At 43.2% G+C, this 27,222-nt stretch overlaps 2 protein-coding genes across 3 annotated transcripts in view; one reads left to right on the plus strand and one right to left on the minus strand.

The window, feature by feature from the left end:
• Nucleotides 1-27,222, minus strand: part of LOC109864636 (synapsin-3-like) — a 136,499-nt gene that overhangs the window by 34,141 nt on the left and 75,136 nt on the right. The gene's annotated exons all lie outside the window — the stretch shown is intronic.
• LOC109864340 (metalloproteinase inhibitor 3-like) lies at nt 6,977-26,634 on the plus strand. 2 transcript variants are annotated; one of them, XM_020452068.2, is made up of 5 exons: nt 6,977-7,294; nt 16,653-16,735; nt 17,831-17,942; nt 19,838-19,959; nt 23,923-26,634. In XM_020452068.2, the coding sequence occupies exons 1-5, from the start codon at nt 7,165-7,167 to the stop codon at nt 24,118-24,120; spliced, it is 645 nt and encodes a 214-aa protein (XP_020307657.1). In that variant the 5' UTR covers nt 6,977-7,164; the 3' UTR covers nt 24,121-26,634. The 2 variants fall into 2 exon arrangements, with proteins under 2 accessions (XP_020307657.1, XP_020307656.1); XM_020452067.2 differs by having other exon boundaries at nt 6,999-7,294; nt 19,838-26,634.

Consider the following 27,222-nt stretch of genomic DNA (forward strand, 5'->3'; position numbering starts at 1 on the left):
TGGGCCACTCCTGCGTTGTCTTGGCTGTGTGCTAAGGATCGTTGTCCTGTTGGAAGACAAACCTTCACCCTAGTCTGAGATCCTGAGCGCTATGGAGCAGGGTTTCATCAAGGATCTCTCTGTACTTTTCTCCGTTCATCTTTGCCTCGATCCTGACTAGTCTCCCCGTCTCTGCCGCTGAAAAACATCCCACTGCATGAAGCTCCCACCACCATGCTTCACCATAGGGATGGAGTCAGGTTTCCTCCAGGCATTCAGGCCAAAGAGTTCAATCTTGGTTTCATCACACCAGAGAATCTTGTTTCTCATGGTCTGAGTGTCTCTAGGTGCATTTTGGCAAACACCAAGTGGGCTGTCATGTGCCTTTTACTGAGCAGTGGCTTATGTCTGGACACTCTACCATAAAGGCCTGATTGGAGGAGTGCTGCGGAGATGGTTGTCCTTCTGGACAATGTTCTTGGTCACCTCCCTGACAAAGGCCCTTCTCCTGACGATTGCTCAGTTTGGCCGGGCGGCCAGCTCTAGGAAGAATATTGGTGGTTCCAAACATCTAACGTTTAAGAAGGATGGAGGTCACTGTGTTCTTGGAGACCTTCAATGCTGAAGAACATTTTTGACATCCTTCCCCAGATCTGTGCCTCGACACAATCCTGTCCCAGAGCTCTACAGGCATTTCCTTGGTTTTTGCTCTGACTTGAACTGTCAACTGTGGGACCTTATATAGACAAGTGTGTTTCTTTCCAAATCATGTCTAATCAATTGAATTTACCAGATGTAGACTCCAATCAAGTTGTAGAAACATCTCAAGGATGATCAATTGAAACAGGATGCACCTGAGCTCAATTTCGAGTCTCATAACAAAGGGGCTGAATACTTATGGAAGGTATTTCAGTTTTTTTATTTCTAAAAACCTGTTTTCACTTTGTCATTATGGAGTAATGTGTGTCCATTTTAGAATAAGGCTGTAATGTAACAAAGTGGGAAAAGTCAAGGGGTCTGAATACTTTCCGAAGACATTGTACATCAGCCATCAAAGGTCATGGTCATTTCGTGCAATATTAGCTCTACTGACCTATACTGTATTTCACAAGATTTATTTCTAAGCACATGTGATCATACACATACACATGCATGTCGATGTTGGCTCTTACACTACCGCACACCTGAGGAAAACAATAGAAGGAACAGGCAGCTCCTTTTGGCAAAAGAAGGAGGGGAACCTTCTACAGACTATACAGAGCCCAAATGTCAGCACAGCCACTGCTTTCAATGAGGCCCCGGTACAGAGGAAGAGAGAGAGAGAGAGAGAGAGAGGGAAGGTAACATCAAGGGGGATAATATTTTGGAACAGCTGGATGCGGCACACCCCGGCTCTATTTATACCGTCAGAAGGGAGTGAGAGAGCCAACCTCTGCCGTAGAACCAGTCCCGGGCAGCTGGCCGCCTCGCTTTTGATGTCTCACTCAGACCAAACCCTGGCAGGGAAGCTCCATCCTCATAGCCTGGGGCAGATTCACTTCCTCACCTGGAAAAGGTGCTCCGTTTAGCATGGTGAAGGAAATGGTTTGACTAGAGAACAACGTCATAGTAGTATAGTGGTAGGGTCACCTGGCCTGACCTCTTTTTACCCAGGAAGAGCTGGATAGGGCATACTGTACAAGAAGGAGTGACAGGGAGTCATTCTGGGAGCTACAAGGAATTGCAAGTGTGGTGTGAGGGTTTTGAGTGTGGTTTGAGTATATTGCTTCATGTCCAGTAAAGCAATAAATTGAGGGAGTCTTCCCAGTGTGGCTCTACGCCCTCTCTCTAAAGACAACATTAATCATTATTGGGTGACGCAAAGGCACTCTCAAGCTGCTTTCTCACAATCTGCACTTTGTATACTGTCCTTTATACACAACCAAGTCTAATATGTTGCTTTAAAACTGAATTTACAGCCACCAAGCCCCCCATTGTATACAACACTTACAGCCACTTTATGGGCAGTTGAAGGAATAAGACAAAAACAATGTTCCATTATAATGGTGAGACTAAACATTTATCGAAACTCTCTAAAGGACTATGACATCATAAATGCATTCTTCCTCTAAAAAGGCCTAGCCATCCTCAGTTGCCCAAACACCACTATCAATTTGAGGACAGTTATAAACGTTATTGTGAAACAGCACAATGCTCCCATGATGCTGTGGATAAATGTTTGTGCAGGTTCTCCTGCGGTGCTGAGGGGAGATTCCAGGCATCAGTAAATCTGGACATGGGATGAGCTGCGGTACCTCACACAGCAGTTTGTCCGGGTAACACCGCGGTCAACCACGGTCAATCGTGGTCCACCTAGTCCACACACCCCATGGGCCATGGTCTGGCCTGGTTCACCATTACCAGAGGGGGAGCAGAGGGCGAGCCAAGCACAATGACAGCATGCTGATGGATAAAGGACAATACTCCATAACTCACAGGCCACAGTAAGCCCCACACCCTCTTAGATCACCACTGACCATGGTTCAATCGCTACCACAAAAATGAAGTCCGTGGTGTTAGGGTTGCTGCATGTAAGCCATGGGTCCTTATCAATGCAATACATAGAGCTACAATATCCACTATCTACGCAACATAATGTAGTGAACACATTCAGTGTAATTATAGTAGTGGGCAGATATTAATACCATTAAGTCATATGATATCATAGTGACCACATGCTATGATATGCGTTTAGGGAAAACAACAACAACTAATAGGGGTATTCCTGTGAAATCACGTCTATATTTAAGTTCCCACAATTCCCTCAGAGACATATGATTGTCTCCACGCAGTGTGACGTCTACATCCGGTGAACCCACGGCCCTCCAACCTCCCTACCCATGAATCACTGGTCTGCAGTCCATCCATCATCCTTGACTCAATAGCTAAGCCCCCTCCTCCCACTCACCTTCCCTTCCTCAATTGTTTCTGTTTCTGGGAAGGGCTGCAAGAGGAAACACAGGCACTGGCCCATTTTAAACTGCCAGTGGAATCCTACTAGAACTAGATGCCAATGAATGCATAGGAGCACAGTGCAATAACACACTGGTTGAAGCTAGCAGGTAGCCTAGCGATTAAGAGCATTGATTAAGAGCATGGGGTTTGAATCCCCATGCTCGGGAAGGTGGAAAAATCTGCTGTTCTGCCCAGTTAACCCCCAACAACAACTAATCCCCGGGCGCCAATGACGTGGACGTCGATTATGCCAGTCCCCCGCACCTCTCTGTTTTAGAGGGGTTGAGTTAAACGCGGAAAGACACATTTCGGTTGAATGTACTCAGTTGTACAACTAACTAATGTCCCTGACATGTCGCAAGGATGAGAAGGCCACAATATAAAAACACCCGATGACAGCGATTCCAGTTACTCATAAAACAGTGTACAATTACCGGGTTTATCTTCTAGTTTGACAGCACATAGATCATTGGACTGGTAAACCTAAATCATTTCGAACAGCCCTTTCAGTGGTCAGTCAATGAGACAGCCTTATATGACCAAAGTAAATAGGAAAGTCGTTTTCACTGTGCTCAGCATAGGACGGCCTGTCTCCGCGACGACCCTGCATTCCCTTAGCCTCCTGGAATTCTAAGGAGCTATTTCCATGCTGTCATGCTTCCTGCGTATCCCAACTGCTGTGCGGTGTCTCATTGTCTCATGGCATAATGTAACATAGTAATTTTGGGGGTTTCTCTGACTCTGACGGTTTGACAGTTCACCAAATATGTAGTGTACAGTATGCAAGGGAGGGAAGAGGGATTCTGGGCACAGAGCAGTGAAGCGGTGTGGTTGTTACTTGGCCCTAGCGTGTCGGAGGTCACTGACCGCTCATCATACTTTAACTACTGGGAGCGGGAGTCCCATTGTGAGTGAGATGGAGAGCACAGGTCAGGGTCTGGGACGTGTTTCCCTTTCCTAGTAGTCAAAGGTCTCCATTGAACATGAACTGATAAAGCCATAATCTCACCGTTAGTTAATGGGAACAGTGAACTGACGGTGGTTTCACCAGAGAGATAGAATGGGTACCACCATCAAAAGCTAAGGAGTTGTCCGTGACGTCTTGCTTTGAAAATGAAATGTTTTAAAATGCGGTGTAGATGAATGAGCTGCTGATAAATAGGGAGATGAAAACATTTCAGGGTCACGATGATGCTTCCAGGTTTCCTAGTTGACCTCCTAGCGGATAGGAAGTAGATCCTAGAGTAGCTTCACAATCAACAATGGTCATCACACTGTGCTGACACATCAGAGATAGAATGATTTGACTTTATCGCACAAGAAGTGGCTTCCTTCCGATTAAAGATTGATGCCCAACACCTAATATCTTCACTCACAAATGAAGTCCGACACCAGTTGACTGAATGGGGGGGTTTGTTTGACCTGCAGGACCAGACGTCCAGGAAGTTTCAATTAAATAATCTCTCACTTACCCTCTATTAGTCTCACAGGCCTGTTTGGCACGCAGGGATAATGTCTACCAATGCCTAAAGCCACTGTATGTGTGGGTGAGTTAGCCTAAGTGAATTCACTCAGGCCATTGTGTTTGGTTAGGGGGATGGAATGTAGTGTAAACTTGAGCCTTGTCAACCTTGATTGGTTTTACTACCATACACTATGTACATTGCCCATCTCATGCACTGCAGTATTTCACATGTTTTCTTCAAAATAAACAGCAGTAAAGCAAAAAGGGGGCCATGTCCCACTTAAGCACTATGGCATGTAGGAGAGGGAGTAGCGTAGGAGAACCAACAGGCAGGAACCTCCGCCCCCCCCACCCTCTCTCGGCGCTGCTATCTTTTCAACTTTCGCCTCTTCCTGTGTCTATTTAACGGCTTGTCAGTCACATGAAAGGTATTTCCTCTGAGTCACCGCCTGGTCCCTTTTGTCATTACAGAACCACAGAGCCACACATACTGTAGAGCCTTCAAACATTTCTTAGCGCACAATGCCTTCCCAGGCTCCCCGAAGGCTGGCTGGGCAGCTCGCACAAAATAACAGGCATTTTTTTCTACACATAGATTTTTTAGAGATGAGATTTATGCGCCTGCATTTTGCTTACTTGTTGGCCTACTTAGGACAACAACATTTCCATAAGGTCCTATGACGTTTTTTGGTGTAAAGGACAGATGGGGGTCATATGGAAACGCCACGAGAGATATCACAAAGAGATCACGCAAGGCTGCAACTCCCTCATCATGCCATTCTCCGAGTCACAATCTTTTTATATAAAGTGACTTCAGAAATGTTAGACAGTAACTATAAAAAGTACACTGACAGAGGCTTAAACTGAGGCCATGGGGACATAAAGGAGGAAACAAAGATGTAATGTGGTTATTGGAGTATTTGTTTGAAGAAACCTCAGGGACATCAGATGGAAATGGTGGACCCCCCCCCCCCCCCCCGCCCCTTTAGCTGTGGTCATCTGATTCTATTCTGTTCCAAAGTTAGTCATACACGGCTTGTTTATTTTTTTGTCTAGAGGGAGGATTCCAAGGATTTCCAGGATATACGTACTGTACATGTACCCCTGAACAAATACCGGCTGATGATATAGGAAATGGTGCTCAGGAAACAACGGTATAATTCTGAAATAATAGATTAATAGAATATTTATTTGCAGTGTGCCCGTTATTGTACAGTCATAACATGATCTGTGTATGACAGACACCCTTTGCCAACAAATACGTGCTTCTCTGTTGTTAAATGAAATAGGCAGACAAAGGCCAAAGTGACTTCAGAAATGCGATGCACTGCTGCACACACCACTTGTATGTCTTTATATATATATTTTGCCATATAACCTAAATGAAGGTGAAACTGCCCCCAAAAAAATTGGGGGACCATTATCTTGGTTGTTAGCTGATTGTAATAACGTCATTTCCTCCACACTTGCCTGCTGGGCCTGTTCCTATTGAGGTTAACGAAGAACATTCTAAAAGGTGTTGAGGGGCTATAGGGTCATAGTTCATTAGCCTGGGATTACTCTGGCTTTGTTAGATAATTCTCAACCATAACCCCTAATGTGGCTCCACAGATCAGCCTCCACACACAGCGATATCTCCACTCGGGTTTCTGAACCCTTACATAAAAACACAAAGGAGACGAAAAACTGATTAAACTTAATTTGTCTAATTCTAGAGATTGTAGCCAGCGTGAAGGATTGTACCATCGCTCACGCTGGGTCACATGAAAAACACAGATTTCTCTCTCTCTCAACTTCAGCATGAGAAGCTTTTGAAAATGAGACTGGTTGGGAGACTAATGCCAATACTCAGAGGTCATTTGGAATGTCTTTTCAAAGGTGTAAAAGGACTCTGTGGTTCTCACATTAGAGGTGAATTCATAAGCATACACTGTTTAATACAACAGGTGCAAAACGGTCTAGAGGCCATGTTGTTTTTGACTATATGAAAAGGTACGGTGTAAACAAATGGAGTTCATTATTGCCTGGAATTGAGCCTTGATCACTGACCAGAAAATGCTACAGAAGTTCACAGAACATAAATGGACATTTAGTGGTGAGCCTGGAAAAACCACCAAACCATGTCTTTCTGATACACCCAAGGAAACCTAATTTGTACATGTTGCTGTTTCACTGTTAAAATAAACAAAACATGGTAATAACAACATAAAAACAAACAAGTGCCAAGTTTCCCATTAATTACAACAAATAAATGCTCCTTGAATGTATGAAACATTACATCAGGCTCATGTGGTTTTCCATTCAATGAGCAATTTCCAGCGGTTTTTACTCAGACTGGAATGTTTTATGGCTGACAAAAGTGAAAGGGGGAAAAATAATATTTTTTATTTTTTTTTAAAAGAGACAAGCACTGTAAAGTCAATTCCAATATGTCATGCATCTGTTATTCTTGATGACATCATCGACGGCTCGAGTCGTGATTGGCTGTCGTGTCGCGAAATCTGGCGAGGTGGGTGGCGTTCCAGCGTCTCGCGCACTATATGTAATTTGTGACTCGGGCTCTGAGACTCAGTGACAGGCAGTACCCTGACCGGAGAGTAGAGTTGGACATACCCACTGAAGCAGACAACAGCTCAACTCGGGACAGACTTTGAATAACTATTCGGCGACATAACTTTTCTGTTTGTAAAGTAAACAGACAACAAGGGAGATTTTACGCACGAAAAATGCAGCCCCTCTGTCACCAACTGCTCAGCTTGCTGTTCGTTTTCAGCAGCCTTCAGATTCATCAACTCACAGAGGCTTGCTCGTGTGCTCTGTCTCACCCGCAAGATGCGTACTGCAACTCTGACATTGGTAAGTCGCATGGTTTGATTCCACATAGACTATATGTTATGCCAACAAAAACATGTTCTCTATTTAAATACATTTTTTCAGTGGCTTTGTGATATTCTGCATACATGGAATATAATATAATAATAAACTGTTGTTAGTATAAAGCGATGCAAATTTCAGTCTGGGACCTACAGTATGCGTAATTGGTAAATATATGCCAAACAAAGTTGTGCGTAAAATGTAACCATCACCTAAAAGCCCATTTAAAACAGACTGTCAGAATATACTAGTTTGCAAGTATCAGATGGCTCATAGGCTAACGGTTTCACTACAACAGCACGCTTTCTGACTAGTCTAAATAAATGCGTCATCTCTCAAATTAGTGAGTCAAGAGAGAGGAAGCTTTACTTTATTTCCCCTTGCTCTGATGAGAGGGAAGAGTTAACGGGAACGGTATCCATGGAAACAGGTCCCACTGATCATAATGTCTTTCAGAGCTAAATGACCACTTGCTGAGCAATAAACCAGAACAGAACAGGCAGACAGTAGCCAGCCAAGGGTTTTTACTGCTGACTGAATATTGCACCCATGTGTGGAGGTTACCAATGGCAGATTTGGAGTGGAGACTAGCTACTGTTCTTGGATCTTGGATGCTCTTCTGTTCTGTCTGGCTTCCCATAAGATGTAAGAGCCAAGACTTGGCTAGGAATGTTAAGCAAGTGCTCTTGCAATCAATTTGTGAATTCTACAGTTCTAGTGGTATAGCATTTCCCTTCAAGTGTTTGTGCTCTTCTATGAAATCACATGTTTACTTTCCAATAGGGGCCTGATTCATTCCATTCACGCATTTGATATAGAGATATGGAGTCAGCATTGGTATAATAAAGCCTTGGTTATTGACTTAGATCCAGTGTTGATTCCCGGGTGATATTTTCTTTTGGGGCTGATCCTGGGTCCCTCTTGTAGCTGAGATTTCCTTGGCCTCCTGTTCTGAGGAAGGTGGCTTTGTAAAGCTTGTTGTACCACAGGGTCATGCTCTCACAGGCTATGCCAGAATAACATGACCTCAGCTGTTCTTATCGAGGAATGCCTGTCCAACCTGAGCAGTGTTATTGGATAACACTTGTTAATAAGACCAGGTGGGTCCTGGCTCACCACTGTTGCTGCAGGAGACTCATTCCTAGTAAGGGATTATTTGATAAGCCTGAGCAATAATAAGTGTTGTGGGGGGTCTAAGCAGGAGGGAAAAGGTTGAGTGAAAGAGAGAGGAGTCCACCGGGATATACAGTATTAGGAGAACTGTGTGCAGGTCTTTTGTATTGTGGAACGGAACTGCTGAGTGTGTGCGTGTGTGTGTTTGACCAGTCACAGATAGCTTTGTCAGACACAGCCATCAAACGTCCATTAGGGTAGCATAGAGTGGTCCAATGCCCCGGAGTGGAGGAGAGGAGGAAAAGTGGACATCAGAGCTGTTCCGGAGTCTTGCTGAGGACACAACTATGATGTCGTGTTTTTTTTCTGCAGTGATCCCTAGTCCAGCCAGTGAACTACGACTGAAGCCTGACGAGGTCAGAGGAGAGAAAGCTATGTTAACTTTTCAACGTATGGCAACTGTTTAAAAATAGCACCCTCTCACAAATGTGGCAGGTTGAACATTCATGTCAAACATCAACGTATTTATGCAAACATTTCCTCAGCATTGATGAGCATTGCCTGTTATTTAATTGTAATTATTGGGGCTTATGCTAGTTGGTGACTTGGTTCCATTGTGTTGAAGATGTACAAATGTTACAAGCAGTCAGGTGGCACCTTGCCTTTCATGTCCCTTAAATTGGCTCATCCCATTGGCAAGGAGTGGAGCCAAGTGGTCCAGAATCTAGGGCTGGCTTTAACTGCTGCAAGTGAGCACTTGTGAGCTCCACAAAATTCAATTTCCAAGGTCTTGGCTCAGCCAGAAGTGCGCCACGAAAGCCTGTAGCGTGCACAGAACTTAGGGATGCCTCTGTCCTCCCACTGCAACGGACAGTGTCGCAGTAGTCCCAATAAAACAGAACACTGTAAACATGCCATAATGCCAAAGCCAGGATCACATTTCATCATGTCGATGACTCAACTGTAGAGTTATTTTTCCCAGTGGAACAATTGGCCACGGAGAAAGCTTGAGAAAATTCTATGGGAGTAACATGCGCACAATAAATTTGACCATATATCCATCTTCTGCTCATTGAGCCATAACGAAGGCTATCGCTTTCGGTTAAGAGACAGTCGAGGAAGGTTGGACTTCTGTTAGGATATAGGGCTCTAGTGCAGTTATCGTGAACATGTAAGCTGATGATGACTATTGCATAATTATTATGCAACTGATGACATTTTTTGGGCAAGATTTCACATCAAATTCCTATAGCTCTTGTGTTGTAAGCCAACTGTAAATGGGGTTTGGCATGAACATGATGTTTTTGGACTGTGAAGGGATAACAGTTATCTCCTGGCAACACCTAGAGTTATGATGGATATTCTGATTTGTGTCCCCGTGGGCATGTCCAAACAAACATGTGCTGCAGTCTTTTTCAAACAAGCGTAAGTCCATTTTCTGGGATGAAACGTAGTTCCAAAAGCTTTACATGGCCTTGAATTGCATCACGTCACTGGGGTTTGATGAATGTCACCTTTGATAAACCTTACAGTGTCAAAATATACCCCTAAAACATACTGTATACAGATCTATACCTACAAAATATTCCCTATGACAGATATGAGTTATAAAATGTGCCTTTATCCTCACCCCCCCCCCCCCCCCCCATTTCATTTGAACAGTACTTTCAATGAAGGCTGTTTATTTCATCAACAACCTATTTTTCCTGACTAAAATTATGACGATAATGGGACGAGATGACCTGGGGGGGATAAAAACGAACTATTACAAATTACTTTTCATTTTAGTTGACAAAAATATGATGAGACGAGAATTCCCCGTGAGACGAATGGACATTTCATTTGACATGAAGCAAATTTGAATCTGTTTTGTCCAATTCTTAGCATGCATGCAGAATATTTCATGCTATCCTCTCATTGGCAGAATTCACATCTTTCAGTTGTGCAGTCTGATTGAGCTCTCCCACACAGCTCCAGGCAATCACTTCAGTCACTCGCCAATCTTCTGAACTGATGCGAAGCACTGAGCACGGTTACATGCACACAATAATGTGATAATTGTGGATAGTCAGGTTAATATAATAGTTCGTTTAAAATGTTTACATGCTTGAAAGTCATTCAGGTGCCGTTTTTGGTGAACTCCAAGTGGGCTGTTGTGCCTATTCCTGAGGAGTGGCTTCTGTTTGGCCACTACCATAAAGGCATGACTGGTGGAGTGCTGCAGAGATGGTTGTCCTTCTGGAAGGTTCTCCCATCTCCACAGAGGAACTCTGGAGCTCTGTCGGAGTGACCATCGGGTTCATGTTCACCTGCCTGACCAAGGCCCTTCTCCCCCAATTGCTCAGTTTGGAAGAGTCTTGGTGGTTCCAAACGTCTTCAATTTAAGAATGATGGAGGCCACAATGTGTTTGGGGACCTTTCAATGCTGCAGAATTTTTTTGGTACCCATCCCCAGATCTCTGCCTCGACACAATCCTGTCTCGGAGCTCTATGTACAATTCTTTCGACCTCATGGCTTGGTTTTTGCTCTGACATGCACTGTCGACTATGGGACCTTATATAGAGAAGTGTGTGCCTTTCCAAATCATGGCCAATCAATAGAATTTACCACATGTGGTCTCCAATCAAGTTGTAGAAACATCTCAAGGATGATACATGGAAACAGGATGCACCTGAGTCTCATAGCAAAGGGTCTTAATACTTATGGAAATAACGTATTTATAAAAAACTGTTTTCACTTTGTCATTATGGTGTATTGTGTGTAGATTAATGAGGATTTGTATTTATTTAACACATTTTAGAATAAGGCTGTAACGTAACAAAATGTGGAAAAGGTCAAGGGGTCTGAATACTTTTCGAATACACTAAAGTTTGTATGTGAAAACTAATTATAAGATGCGTACTTTCAGTTTTGCGAACTCACTTCACTCGCGCATAAGAGGGAAGCTTGCGTTGCCTGGTGCTAGCACACGCTCAGATCAAATACACCACTGGAACGCCGATTAAACTGTTTACATGTCCTAATCATTTGAAAGATTCCTTAGAAAACCAGGTGTTTTGATTGGTGTATGCCTACTTCGATTATGACCTTATTACGATAAGCAGAGTAAGGTGTTTACATGATTAATGCCATACTCAGCCTTCTGCTATAATCAGTTTAATATCAAATTATTAGTGTGCACGTTAATGTACTCAATGTTTACTCTCACTCTCTCTCCCTTACTTTCGTGTAGGCTATTTTTGCTTTGATCACATCAGAAGCTATATTTTCCGCTGTTGTTCATTCATCTGTGCTTCTCCACCTGCATTGCTTGCTGTTTGGGGTTTTAGGCTGGGTTTCTGTACAGCACTTTGAGATATCAGCTGATGTACGAAGGGCTATATAAATAAATTTGATTTGATTTGATCTGTGTTGCCGCTCTTGCACAGTGGTCTGCAAATGCGAGTTGCGGTTGCTTTTGTCGTAAGGGGAAAAACGAATGCTATTTGTTGAATATTAGAGAGTAATACTTCTGCCATTTTTCTCCTTATCAAGGGAACCACTGTTATTTACCCCCTTGACAGTTGTGATTGGCTGAAAATCAGAGCTGTAAAATAGTTTAACTTGTAGCCAAGGCTTTATAGCCTATATGGTTAATTATGTCTGGCATTGAATACAATCTGCCACAATATCAATGTTGCCATCTAAGGTAAACGAGGGGAAAGTAGGCTTAGTTGGACAAGGCTATCTGAATGTGCACATGATGGAAGTTAGAGGTAGCTTAAATATTCATTATTTAATAGAACGAAATGCAAAACAACATGACAAAAGGGCTGTGACTAAAACTAGACAAAAATTGTCCTGAGTTTTAGTTGACTGATAATAACTAAAACTAACAAAGGATGAAATGACAAAAATGTGACTAAGACTAAAGGGTACTTTAAGCACTAAAACTAAATCTATAATAGCTGCCAAAAACCCTAGCGCTGACTATTTTTTGAGGACTATCGTCAAACGGCTATGGTTTGCACACAATGTGAATACCTATATGTGGATTAAAATGCAAATGGTGACCTTAAGCTCCCCTTAGGTGTAACGCTGAGTGAGGAGAGAGGCTAATTTCCACTGTCAACTTCAAAGGCGACACGGTAGAACATGAATCATCGCAATTTAAGAGCCAGAGGCGAGTTCAAAGCCTGCTCCTGTTGTTTCATAGGCCCTGCTCCATAATCACCAGCAGCACCCCGCTCTAATAGATGAATCAGACAGACTTTTTGAATTGAAGAAATGAGGGTACAAAAAGATACAACAAAGAGAAAACAACATGTTAAAGAACCAACTCCAAATAACCTGAGGGTAACTTCGCAATCAGCAAACAGTGCAGTGGCTGGCTGTGATATAGCATTCGGCTGGCAGCGTAAGGAGTTCAACTATGTCAGCTGATATATGTTCTCTCAATGAACCCTTCCTTGCATTTCTAGACAACAGTCAAATATCCATTTCCTGACCCCTTTTTCTTGCCGCATACGTAGGCTACTTGAGACAGAGAGACGGAGAGCTAGAGACAGAGAGGTTGCTTTTGGTGCACAGCAGACCTACTGGGATGTCATTTCATTGGTGACTGAAAAAGCCAATTCAACACTGGAAGGCTGTTTTTCTAAAGCTTTTCATGCATCAGATTAGCGTTTCGGTCGGCACTAGCTACACTTTGGCCTTGGAGTTTAATATCCCTTCACGGCCAAGGTCCACGTTCCCAAGGAGCTGAGGTGTCAGGAGCAGACCTTTACATTCTCGTGTCATGCACCAATTCAGTATAGAAGATTACAGCTGTGGGTAAGTGTGGCTTGGCCTGAGATAAGAACCTTGGAGAAACATGTCGTTTAGACTGGTATAAGCTAGTTCTCAGAGTGGTGAGGGAGGAGGTCCTCAAGTTACCCTGTCCTTTCTCTTGGGAGGCCTGGAGAGGGAAGCAATGAGCTATTGCTAACTAAGTTACTATAGCTTGCAATAATGCAAAACCCAATCCTATTCTCTTCTGCTACCTAATCGTCTTCCCAACTGCCAGAGGGCATAGATGGTCCCATATTATGAGGAACATTATGTCATCTGGGATCAGCTCGGCGCATTCAAATCAGCTTTATTCCATAAGGCCAGCGTTCCTTCCTGTTAAAATAGGTCAAGAAGTCAAAAGGTGCAAGATTCCCTGCATGTTTGACATGGACACCCTGTGAGACAGGCATATCGAGTGGCTAAGCCAACTTCAATCACCAGTGTAATCCATGACTGCTTCTGAAACAGTAGTACCCTGTTCCCTATACAGTGAATTACATTTGATCAGACCTACACATCCCATGTTGGTTCAATTGCATCTATCTCTTCGTTGAACTGGTGAGGACATTTATTTTCTATTAAGTGTAATCCAACTCCGGGTGTGGTCGGCTCTGACGCCTCGAAAAGAGGAAGAGTGCTTATAGAGAGTAGTTTACCCATTGAGTGTGTCATACTCAGTAGCATCGTTTTCCCCGCCCACTCACCTCAGATCATGTTCAGAATCAGTCTCAGCCACCAAACACACAGATCGTTTATAACACTGGTTATACACCACCACATGACTTTTCCCTATTCTTCCCCTCTCCAAATGACCGTCTATTTCAACCTTGTCATGGTGACTTTTACCTCATCATGCAATCTGTTTGCTGCGGTTACAATTTATCCTGAGGTGCCTCACAAGATTCACAGGCAAAAATGTAAAGCAGGAGGAGGCTTAAACTGCTTGATTGAATTACATTCAGTTTAGCAATCCAATGCTTCGGGGAAGAGATACCGTGCTAAATTAATTCAATTACTTTCTCTGTCGTACCCCAGTTACTTCTCCTTATCAACAAAAAAAATCCACCCACTTGCCACGGAGAATGTATGTCAAATCCACTGCAAAACATGAATATGCATGCGGCAGAAACAGGAGAATAGCACTCGCCTGTAATTGCTATTTGTGTGTTGCAGCACAGAGAGAGAGTGAGAGAGGGAGAGAGAGAGAGAGACAGAACAGGGGGCACTTACTCTATATAGGGCTGAAAGAGACTTCTAGCTGCAGTGCCGTTTACAGCTAAACTAACCGGTACCAGTCAGGTGGAAATCTTATGCAGTGCTTGGGCTTAGAATTGGGTCACATAAACACTCACAATTTGGTCATTTCTGACACTGGGGCCAGGACCTAGCCCGAAGAGGCATCTTGAAAGAGAACTCGGTGGTCAGGAGTAAATATAGCTAGCATTCTGAGATCTACTCAGGGCCCTTCCCTTGGAGGTCAAAGGGTCGCTGTAGGGAATAACACAAATCCTCTGTCTCATCAGCAGCTGCGGCCTTTCACACATTCCGCCAGGCAATGACTTCGGCACCACCCAATTAGTGGCTGCCGGCCCACTGGCGAGCGTATCCCGCCTCAAAGAGCATTTGGTGTTACTGATGGACTCTTGTTCAGCGATATGACCTATGACTCCTACGCCTAATAACATTTGAAGGCTCAACGCAATGCACTTTGGAATTGGAGTCTTGTCATTTTGGGTGGGGAAAGCTGTCTTTGCAATGGAGTTTAGGTTTTAAGGGGAAGGCATGTTTTGGGCTACTGGCTTCTGAAAATAGTTTGAGGGATCAGTGCATCATATCTGTGCATCATATCAGTGTATCACATTACATAAGGAGGGATCCGAGTAGCATATCTTCACATTCCACAGTAATAGTGCCTATGGTCCATACAATTATATCAGTGAAAGTAGCATTCATTTGACTCTGCATAGCAGAGACTGGTTAGGTAACAATGCTGTGAGGCTCATAATATGCGAGTTGACTGATTAATAGAGCAGATGTCCTTGGGTACATTGGCTCAAAAAAGGTCACCAAGAACCTGAATAGGTTGAAAATAATCTTTGCCTTATACATGGATGTGAGATTCTCTGACAGCTATCAATTGGATGGCATGGCTCCATTAGAGAGTCATGTCATTCTAAGCTAGCAGGTGAAAATGTGAGCATGTGAGCTCCATTGAAAGTGTTCATGTCACCTCACCGGAATCTTCTAGGAGACTTTTCTATTCATAAACCACCAGGATTACTGCTTTTCTTTTATTAGACTCCCTTTGCTGCCCATTTCTGTGTGTCCGGGACTTAAATACAGACTATGACGCTATAAGAGGAGATGTTACAATACATCCCTTCTTCACTCTATCTAGAGCAGTGAGACGCGCTTCCCCTTTTCCCCTCCCGGCTCGAGAATGTGAGCCTCAAAGGAATGTGGGAAGGAAATTCCAGAGAGGAAAGATAAACATCCCCATCGTTAGTTATGTCTCTGGCTGTCAGGCTGCGGGGAGCAGGTGAACTTGACTCGAGTCAACTGCGCATGCATGTGGACTACCCTTCCACTACCCCTTCTCCCCCGGGGGGGCCTCAGAGCTCTGATACAAGTACTCTGGGGAGGACCCTATTCACTGGCCTAAATGAGGCTTCGTTCATAAGCCAATCCCCCACACAATGGACCCACTTACTTTAAAAGGAGTGAAAGCAAACAAGGTGATTCCACAGCCAAACTGTTTCACCTAGCCGCTGTTTACATGAGGGTGAGCAGCACTGATATGATCTTTTCCCACCCTGTGCTGAATGTAAAGAAAGGATGTTGTTTGTGGAGACACATGGTTTTACGATACAGGGACGAGGCTGGAGGGAGGTAGTAATAAAGCCGTGGCCTCATTTTCACTGTCCTGAAGACGAACTGCTTTGGCCTCTGAGTCAAATTCAAATGCTAGCCTCCCATTCTTCCCTTGGACTTGTTAAGCAGAAGCAATCCATAAAAACAAATTAATATATTTTAAACTGAGCTAAACCATTACAAAATCTTCCCTGGGTCTCTCCTCTAGAGGCTGGGTTTTTAATGAGCTTTGGAAAAGCAATGAGCAGCACAATGCATTCTAGGGTCCTAATCGGGAGTTGATATCACCCTGCTTCTAGCTAAAGCATTTGTTAGCGTGATGTGTTGGGATGTTGAACCCATATTGGGCATACCACTTGGGCTTCTCTTTTGATGCTCACACAAGAACATCAGCCTGGCTCCAGACGTCAGGGACAGAGACGAGACTTGCTCTGATGTGACCTAAATTCAGAATCATCCAATATGCTGGATTTGGCAGCCAGGGGCTTTCCAATCGCCGCCCATTGCATAATCGACTAATTCTGTGCTTGTGTCTTCTGTCTACAGTGATCCGTGCCAAAGTGGTGGGCAAGAAGTTACTGAAGGACGGGCCTTTTGGCACCATGCGTTACACGGTCAAACAGATGAAGGTAAGCCGTCACCGCATCATTCAGCCCGAGTTTTACGCAATCTGGCCCATACCTTGAAGGGCATAACCGGACATAAGAATCACAAACCAGCTCATAGGCTTTGAAACTGGAGACCAGTGTACCACTGTAGGCCTACTAAAATGATACCGTGTATGACTAGGCTACTGTAGCAGTATCACCTAAGTTAAAGCGCAATCTTATAACCAAAACACGAGTTCACCGATGCCGTGAAATGGCCAAGCTTTTCCATTAAGTGCCACGAGAGTATGTTACAGAGGACTAGACGTTGTTTTCATCATTACATCTAACACTGGGCCCTGTGGCAAGAAGGTTTGGCTAATCCAAGAAGGTTTGGCTAATCCAAGAAGGTTTGGCTAATCCAAGAAAGTTTGGCTAATCCAAGAAGGTTTGGCTAATCCAAGAAGGTTTGGCTAATCCAAGAAGGTTTGGCTAATCCAAGAAGGTTTGGCTAATCCAATTTAAGTGTGTTTGAATATTTGTTTGGCCTATGGAATCCAATGTAGTCGTAATGGTCTAAAGACAATCGCCTCCCAGTAAATAAATCACGAAGAGTGGGGCTTTGTTGCCCCTAGAAACATTTTCCCAGAAATCCCCCAGTTTTAGGTCCCTACGGCTCGCCTCTTTCACGGTTTGTCCTGTTATTTCAAAGAATAGCCGCGTCTAAACAGGGATTTCCTGTTGTTCCCAGACAAATAAATCACGATGGACCAAACACAACAAATCCCAGGGCAAACATTTACTTTGTCTGGCAGCGTTTGTGTTCCGTGCACCTGAACTCAATGGGTGGACCCACGGTTCAACCCCAAAGTCACGTCTTCATTATGTCCTGTGATTATGTTCGTTTTCATGTGGTTAATGATAGCGTCAGTGGCCTCTTCCTCTACCAACCAGAATTCTTAGAAGCGATGTCATCTCATGATACTGTGTTTATTGTTGTGGATTCCTGACAACTTCGAGAACAACTCAATAATTCCAGTTGGGTCAAATGCGTCAGAAGCAAGAACAAGTGCCAGAGGTGTGTGATCTTCATTCCAGATTATATTAACACACTGTTTGTCGTGGTCTGTTTGGCAGATGTACAAAGGATTCAACAAAATGCAGCACGTTCAGCACATCTACACAGATGCTTCTGAGAGTTTGTGTGGAGTCAAGTTCGACATCAACAAGTACCAGTATCTGATCACAGGTGAGTCACTATTCAACCATACATTGCAACTGATCTGAAAAGCGGACATCTAATGTACAGTACTTGGCGGGCTGCATAGTTGTCACGGTGGTGCCAGAAACAATGTCTTTCCATTCAGAGCTAGTAATAAGCAATAGAAACTGCCTCAGGAGCTGCCTCAGAAGCACATGACCAAAAACAAATTAGCGAGGCAAGCAAGCACATCAAGTGGAGTTGACTCCAGCTTGTTCTCCCAGGCCTGTTTCCCTAACTACCTCTCTGCAGCCCAATGGCACGCCAGCCCCATTTTTTTTTGGGGGGGGGGGGGGTTGTTAACTACAACTACCCCCGCCCCCCCCCTTCCCTCCTCCCTGAAGACTTCTTGACTGGTCTGTGACACAAACTTTCCCACTATTTATAACCTCCCGTCTGTGAGAGACGAGAGAGAGGCAGGGCGGCACTTCTTTTTTTGGAGCGTTTCCTTCTCCTTATAATTAACAGTTCTAGCAAGACGTTCTGGCGTTTCCAGTGCGGGCAGGCATCAAGTTCAAGTTTTATTTATTAGTCGTATGTACAGGATACAGATGGTATACACCATCCAACGAAATGCTTAGCTGCATGCTACACATACATACTTGTGATGTGTGTGTGTAGTATGAATGTATACGTGTGTGTGTGTGTGTGGATGAGTGTATGTCAGTGTGGGTGTGTGCGCAAGTGGTCAGTCCAATTCAAGTGTTCGGCAGTCTGATGGCTTGTAGATAGAAACGATATCTGAGCCTATGAGTTGCTATGGAGACTCGGAGAGCAGTTTAGTGGCTGTCACACTGTTTTAGCTGTGTGTTGTATGTTCCCATCACTACGTCCCAAACCTGTAAACATGCCCTATGAAGCCAATGAAACATAAGGAAGGAAATCACCCCTGGCAACACAAGTGTGTGTTTATTGTGGCTGGGTGATGATGACATCACAGTCATCCAGGCCAGGCAGCAGCTCTAGCTCTGGTTTGGGGAGTGAGTCTATAATTGGGTCTTGTGTCCCTGGGCCATACTGTATCAGGACTCAATTACAGGCATGTTAAATACACCAAGGCCTGATAGATTAACTCCACGGGTTAGGCTTTGATCAACCCAGAGTGAGAGCACGGCCGCCTGATTAGCTGATTAGCCACTAGCCTGGTCCCAGATCTGCTTGTGCTGTCTTACCATCTACTATACCAACTACAATTTGGGAACAGGCTAATGCCCCTCTCTCACCATTGTCTAATAACTTTGCCAGAGACACCAATAATCCATATGGAAATCGGTCTAAGAGTTGTGTGTTTGCCAGCTTTCAGCTCAGTGTGTGATGACGACAGGACAGTGTAGCACTAGCAAGGGACACACTGTTACAAACAACCATGTTGTTTGAGTGCTAGCTGGCGGTCTACAGTGTAGGGTGAACCTGTTTTGCAGCAGAGGTTGTCATCCTGACATCGGTGGTAAGCTGTGAATGGCCTAACCTAAGAATAGAAGTTAGACAACCTTTTGGAAATTCTGAAATAGGGGTGTTGGTTTCACATGGGATTTACTGTACAAGATTGTCTTACCATAGTTAAAAAGCTTTGGACCGCTTGTTTGACTGGTGTATTTATGCTGATCGAGGTATGGCAATTATACAATTAGCCAAAAATATACTATGGATGACATCTGACTCTTAGGACATCTGACACTTTCCCATGTCATTGGGAATATGACATGGAATTGGGAATATGACATGGAATTGGGAATATGACATGGCATTGTTTTTCAGTCTTCAGTTTTTGGGGGAAACAAACAAACCATTGTAATGAATGTTTTGTAAGTCATGAAATAATTCACCAATGATGTAATGCATAACAAAAGCTGATCTGTAACCAAACCTCTCTCTCCCCTCAGGCCGTGTGTTTGACGGCAAGGTCTATACCGGGCTGTGTAATTTCAACCAGCCATGGGAGCGCCTCTCGCTGGCCCAGAAGAAGGGCATCAACCACCGCTACCAGCTGGGCTGCAACTGCAGGGTGAGTGGCAACAACTGCGCTCTCGGGGAGAATATGGATGAAGTGGCTCCGGGGGAGAATATGGATAAGATGGCTATGGAGAAGGAAGCTAAAGCAACCCAACAGCAGCAGAGCCAAGATGGAGGAGTAGGAGCCAGAAAGAGGGGCAGGGGCCGGGGCAGAGGCAGAGGCCGGGGCAGAGGCAGGCAGAACCAGAACACCCTGCTTACTGCAAAGCATACCATCCTGCTCTGAGCAGCTCTCTGCTCGTCTATCTAGAAGACTTCTTACCACAGTTGGGGTTGCCCCTCTTCAAAGACACAAGGCACTTCATAATCTCCATATGTTATTCGATATCGGATATTGGCTGTAGAATAGGAGGGGAAATAATGTGTTCATTTTATGATCATAATGACTTTAGTGGCCTTGCATATATTGGGTCAAATAGATTATGCTGATGAACTGCGACCAATTATGAAATCCTTGCCAAACCATTTAAAACATTTCCCTCTTCTTAAGTGTAGCACAATACAAGCATGACTACCAAAATATATACCAAATCATTTTGATTATGTAATTGTAACTTTTCTGATTGTAGGGACATACTAATTCCAGATAGTGGCTGAATGATATAATGTAAAGGTTTAAGCTGTCAGGAATATATAAGTGTCCCCTTTCCTTTTTGGCATCATAACGGATAATACACATCCATGAATGTAACTGAAGAGACAGATGGGAAGACGAGGAGAGAGAGAAAAGAGAGATTTATAATGATCTTTGGGAGTTATTAAATCATTTATCTACACTGGAATTACTTTCCCTGTTATTCCAAACCCTGAATTGAGCGCTCGGTCGGACCTCCTTTATGCGGGACCTGCTCCTGTGCAGCTCCAGTCCAGGCTCATAAATATCCTGCTGTACTGCATGGATCCAGACACACCATCTGGTCTGCCCATCACTGCCCCATCAACAACAATAAGTGCATTGCCAGACAGGAGAATCTACGGAGTCCAAATGCTGTCCAACACCTTTCAAACTGCTCACACCCAAACTGCTTAAAGGGTTGTAATGTTAAGACACGTTAGGCGTACAGTGAGTCTTAGAGGCCAACATAGAACAATGGAGGTGAACGTATGCCTGTGACCAAACATGGCAAGTCAGGATCAGGAATGAAAAACAAACTTGGACAGAACTCGCCATGGTAGAAGCGTATTTTTTGTATAATGTCCATTTCAGTTCAAATGTAATCTTTAATCTGAAGGGGGAAAAAATCACACACAAATGTGTTCTTGCAATAGGCTGCTGCTACACAATACCTCATTGTGTGAACCCCTATGAAGCAGCATGCTAACTGTCTGAGAAGACAAGTCAACAGACAGACAGAGGCAGTGCAGACACAGCCCTCTCTGTGGTTTTTATATCAAGTGCAAGAACCTCCTAGAGATCCCTTAGAGTGCGAACGTCACACTTCACTGATGCTAAAACCACGGTTTGTCATCTTTTGCATTCTTCAACAAATGATGATTTACAGCTAAGGAATGCAGGAAGCATGTGAAAATAATCCACTGCAGTGTATTAAAAACCATTGGCCTCAGTAAATGATTAAAAAGCTAACTGTCCATAACATGAACATGAACACCAGAACTAGTTAAACTTCATTGAAAATGCTTGCACCATATGGACCATAACGAATGCGTTCAGCTTCACCCATATTGCTCAAGCTCTCTGCTGTCGATTCCTCTGGCTCTGTCATTACTGTACACACAGCTTTCACTGAAACACCTCTTTGGATTTCTCTAAAACTCACAGTGTATTTGTCAGTTAGTTTCTCAGTTTCTAATTTCTCGCCTTTAAAGACATTTGGCAGGCTATACAGTGCATTCGGAAAGTATTCAGACACATTTTGTTACCTTAGAGGCTTATTCTAAAATGGATTACATTGTTTTCCCCCCCTCGTGACGCTACAAGTTTGTCACACCTGTATTTGGGGATTTTCTCCCATTCTTCTCTGCAGATCCTCTCAAGCTCTGTCAGGTTGGATGGGGAGCATTGGTGCACAGCTATTTTCAGGTCTCCCCAGAGATATATGATCGGATTCAAGTCCGGGCTCTGGCTGGGGCACTCAAGGACATTAGGAAACGTGTCCCAAAGCTACTCCTGCGTTGTCTTGGCTGTGTGTTTCGGGTCGTTGTCCTGTTGGAAGGTGAACCTTCGCCCGAGTCTGTGGTCCTGAGCACTCTGGAGCAGGTTTTCATCAAAGATCTCTCTGTACTTTTCTCCATTCATCTTTCCCTCAATCCTGACTATTCTCCCAGTCCCTGCCCCTGAAAAACATCCCCACAGCATGATGCTGGCACCACCATGCTTCACCGTAGAGATGAAAGTTCCAGGTTTCCTCCAGACGTGATGCTTGGTATTCAGGCAAGAGTTACATTTTGGTTTCATCACACCAGAGAATCTTGTTTATCATGGTCTGAGAGTCCTTTAGGTGCCTTTTGGCAAACTCCAAGCGGGCTTTCATGTGCCTTTTACTGAAGAGTGGCTTCTGTCTGGCCACTCAACCATAAAGGCCTGATTGGTGGAGTGCTGCAGAGATGGTTGTCCTTCTGAAAGGTTCTCCCATCTCCACAGAAGAACTCTGGAGCTCTGTCAGTGACCATCGGGTTCTTGGTCACCTCCCTGACCAAAGCTCTTCTCCCCGATTGCTCAGTTTGGCTGGGCGGCCAGCTCTAGGAAGAGTCGGTGGTTCCAAACTTCTTCCATTTAAGAATGATGGAGGCCACTGTGTTCTTGGGAACCTTCAATGCTGCAGAACATTATTGGTACCCTTCCCCAGATCTGTGCCTTGACACAATCCTGTCTCGGAGCTCTACGGACAATTCCTTCGACATCATGGCTTGGTTTTTGCTCTGACATGCACTGTCAACTATGGGACCTTATATAGACAAGTGTGTGCCTTTCCAAATCATGTCCAATCAATAGAATTTACCACAGGTGGACTCCAATGAAGTTGTAGAAACATCTCAAGGATGATCAATGGAAACAGGATGCACCGGAGCTCAATTTCATGTCTCATAGCAAAGGATCTGAATACTTGTAAATAAGGTATTTGTTTTGTATTTTGTAAAAATTTGCAAACATTTCTACAAATCTGTTTTCGCTTTGTCATTTTGGAGTATTTTGTGTAAATTGGGGATTTTTTAAAATTTTATCAATTTCAGAGTAAGGCTGTAACTTAACAAAATGTAGAAAAGGTCAAGAGGTCTGAATACTTTCCGAAGGCACTGTATGTGAGAAGGAAATTAGAAATTTAAAGGATGTTGATGGAATTGCAGTTTGACTTTGGTTTTCTTCTCCATTCCCTAATGGAAAACTACAAACTAAGTATTGGACTTTCATTTCAGAGGCTGGCAATTAGATTCATATTCAAACTCCACTGGCTTATCTACAGGAAACTACATTTGAATTGAAACCATCCATTCATTCATCCTGTAGAGCAATGAGTATAAAATGCATTGATTAGTTTTTAAAATTGTAATGTAATGAATTACATAAACTACAAAAATATCTTGGCTCACCTCATTCTTTGCTGATTCAACCCAATTATCTGGAGGGATTTAGACTTAAATCACTTCCTTTTTCTCATATTCAAAATCATATTCTCCACATATTAAGTCTTGTGTACAAGATGATGCGTTGCTTCAGCCTGTCCTGAAATGCTAATTCTGTCTTGGCCTTGTTCATTTACTGCTGGATGTAGACTCACTGTGCTTTGAATTGGTCAATGTGTAACAGAAAATGAAATTCGTATATCTGTCACATATCCTAAATCAGAATTGTTGTCAATCAAAAATGATTCAATTGAACTTTATTCAAGTCAAACTGTAAACACACAGTGAGCCTTCACCAGTATGCTGTGGCATTATTCCATTTTATTTTCCTGCTTTACGACTACATCTTTAGTTTCGCTTCTTCTCTCTGTAGATTAAGCCCTGCCACTACCTGCCCTGCTTTGTGACCTCAAAGAACGAGTGCCTGTGGACGGACATGCTGTCCCACTTCGGCTACCCCGGCTACCAGTCCCGGCACTACGCCTGTATCCAGCAGAAAGAGGGCTACTGCAGCTGGTACCGGGGGATGGCCGGCCGTGACAAAACCACCATCAACTCCACCGACCCCTGAGCGTAAACCACAACCAACCCCCAAAACCATCACAACTTTCTTGAGTTTCTTCTCCTCTTCCTCTCACTCTTCTACACCTTTCCCAAACTCCCCCACGGCCCTCGTCAACCACAGAGTATTACAGAACTCTTAAAACGTACAGTACTAGCCCCAAGTGACCACTCCTACGTCCTCTGACGAAATATACGAGACCTAAAATAATCAGTGCCTGGCTGTCTCATAGAAATAGCACTTCATGCTGTACATTTCAGTTTCTCCCACCTAACTTTTCCTACATTTTCCCTAGCTATCAATGAGCAGAAATTAGATCCGATCCCAGTCAACTTTTTTCAGACTGCAATAACAATGGCCCTCTAAAAAGCGAGACCTTTTTCAAACTATCGTAAGGCTTATTATGGGTGGGATGGCATTTCAGAACGGCAGTTTCCAGCAATACATAATGGTGAAAATGATTAGAATATTAAGTGTGTGGTGCAGACCGTATCAACAAAGCTCCCGCAACATAATGTTATCCTCAACACAGGTTATGCTCAGTAACCAGACACATTGTCACCAGTACGAGGGCAATGCCAACACGAGGTATGACCTCTGAAAAGCAATACCTCTTGCTCCAGTCACACAAAGGTATTTTATTGGTATTTAACAATGATTTTGAATCACATGAAAGTGTATATGTATGTGTTGACAGTTTATACGGTCAACATGTCTATTTATATAAATGATGCAATCTTTGCCTCCCTGACTGCTTGCACTGTAAAGTTCATTCTAGGTTGTATTAAATTGCATTTACATTTTAGTCATTTAGCAGATCACACTATATGAATGCATTGCTAATATCGGACAAAGAATTGATTGAGTATAGCTATATTTTCTTCTCCGTAACCAGCACTAAGAATGAACCTTACAGCTCAAGCACAGGGAATTCTTAATCTTTCGCAGAGAAATGGATGCAAGTTATTTAATTTTTTTTGCTGTATATGATATAAGCTACAAAGCAATGAACAGTTGACTCGACTGAAACCTCTGTAGTAGATTTATTTATCCTTGTTTGTCGAATCAGACAATATCCATGCAAATACTACAAACAAAATCAACTATCCTACTAAAATAGCCAAATATATATATATCTTTGTATCTGGCCAAAACTGTACCATCACTACCCTGTTTGGCTGTCATGAAGGACCAGAATCCCAAATTGTGTTTGTAAAGCATTGATTTAATGTTAGTTCTGTGTTAGATCCGCCTTCAGCAGATTTTGAATGATGGTACTTTTGCCCAATCACAGTTCCCCTTCTGGTTCTCATGAGGGAAGGAACATTTTAAAGCAGAGGTTTCAGACAAAACAAAGTGTTTTCATAAATGTATATTCCATTTGTGTAAGTATTTTAACTATTTCAGATGAAACTGATGAAAATAACACTATTGTCACTAAACTCTTCTACTTTTGTTGAGTTTTCCAGTTCAGTATCTTCAGTCCATTCCGTTAGAAACAGAGATGCCTCAGCAGGAGTTAGAAGTCTTTGCCCAGTCTCTCAGCTCTGCCCACTTTTCCATTATGTTCAGAAAAGGCCATGCCAAGTTGGTGTTGAACAGAATAGAGTACGGCCCTGGCGTGACAGTTTTAGAAGGAAATCCACAAAAAATATAGTTTAGTCAATTTATTATTCACGTAATCTATTATAACGTGAGGAACTCAAATTAAATCTAAATCTTGCCTCCTCCGGAAGGCACTTCTTAACATGAAACACAATTACTTTATAGGAAAAAAAAGAAACATTATCTCATTCAACAATGTAGAACAGAAAATTGTAAAACAATGTTGAATTCGACATTTCCGACCATTACAAAAGGAGAGGAGGTAGAGGTGGTTCATCAGTCTCATCACGTTTCACCACTGCTGAGCTTCTGACACCTCCAGGCCTTGGCTGAGCTCCTCAGTAGTCTGAGAGGACTACTATGCCACAGAGATATCACTAAAGCCTGAATGTTCCACATCAGCAACACTGTTCTTGTTCTCCTCAGGTAGTTAGAAGTAGAGCTGGTTTAGCATTGAGAGAATGGTGGGCTCGGTGAGCGTAGCCCGATAGTTCCGGAAGCCAGATAGTATGTAGTCTTCATGTAGATCCATGCTTTAGTTAGAATACTGGGAAGGTTCCTCTGTATGTTTAGCCTTCATTGACACACTTCTCTGGTTGTCAGTCTTGAGTTGTTTCCATCTCCCTCACCTGGTTTTTGGAAGTTTCTCTCTCTTTGGCCTTGGCATCTCTGTACCTGTATTTTTTTTGTGGTTCATGTTTGTGTAAATTTACTGTCTGCTTAACACAGAAACACTTGGTCAAGTCGATCCAGACTGCATTTTAAAAGGAAGCTGGCAAAAGGTTGTGTACCATGTGTGTGTATACACTGATTCCTAAAAAGGGGGGAGGGCGAGCGACCATTTCCTTGTTGCAGAAATGTTTGACTTAATTTCTGTGTTTTATATTTTTATAATAAAGATTTAATGAAAAAATTGACCATATGAGTTTGCATTGATTCTTGTGCTGTTATTTTCTTGAAGTCAAAGTAGCACACCTGGTCATGATCCAAGCTCAGTATTTTATCACGGTCACAAGGCAAATTTGGATCTGACCTTTTTATAGCAATATCTTTGTGATATCATAGAACAATCTGCAAAGTCAGGAGCTACATTACATAATGGAATTACACACCATTGTTCCAACTTGCACATTCAACTTTGCACCAGTTAGATTACACCAGTAAATAGGTAAGCGCATTAAAAAATTGCTTTATAAATACCATAGAAATGGTTTATGAAATGGTAGCAAGCTCCAACAAGGCTGTCACTAAGAGGCTAATCAATCCCACCTGTTTGTCATTGGCCTAGAAAATATGTTCATAGAAACATGTCCAGCTGCTACACTTGATAGTTTGGAGCAACCTTAAACCTACTTACCTGGCACTGTCTCTTTAAGATCCATGGGCTTCAGTGTTGTGATGCCCATAGTGTTGCACTGAGACATAACAATTATTTTGTTATGACTACTTTGAGGACAACATTCTTCAAGTAGTCTGTGTTTTCGCTGCCTGAAGTACCATAAACTC

The sequence above is a fragment of the Oncorhynchus kisutch genome, linkage group LG19 (genome assembly GCF_002021735.2).
Source record: "Oncorhynchus kisutch isolate 150728-3 linkage group LG19, Okis_V2, whole genome shotgun sequence".
Lineage (NCBI taxonomy): Eukaryota > Metazoa > Chordata > Actinopteri > Salmoniformes > Salmonidae > Oncorhynchus > Oncorhynchus kisutch.

Coding starts and splice junctions, on each gene's coding strand:
- LOC109864340 (XM_020452067.2), top strand. CDS start 7,165: ATGCAGCCCCTCTGTCACCAACTGCTCAGCTTGCTGTTCGTTTTCAGC. Junction 7,295..16,652: donor GTACTGCAACTCTGACATTG/GTAAGTCGCATG, acceptor TTCTGTCTACAG/TGATCCGTGCCAAAGTGGTG. Junction 16,736..17,830: donor ACACGGTCAAACAGATGAAG/GTAAGCCGTCAC, acceptor TCTGTTTGGCAG/ATGTACAAAGGATTCAACAA.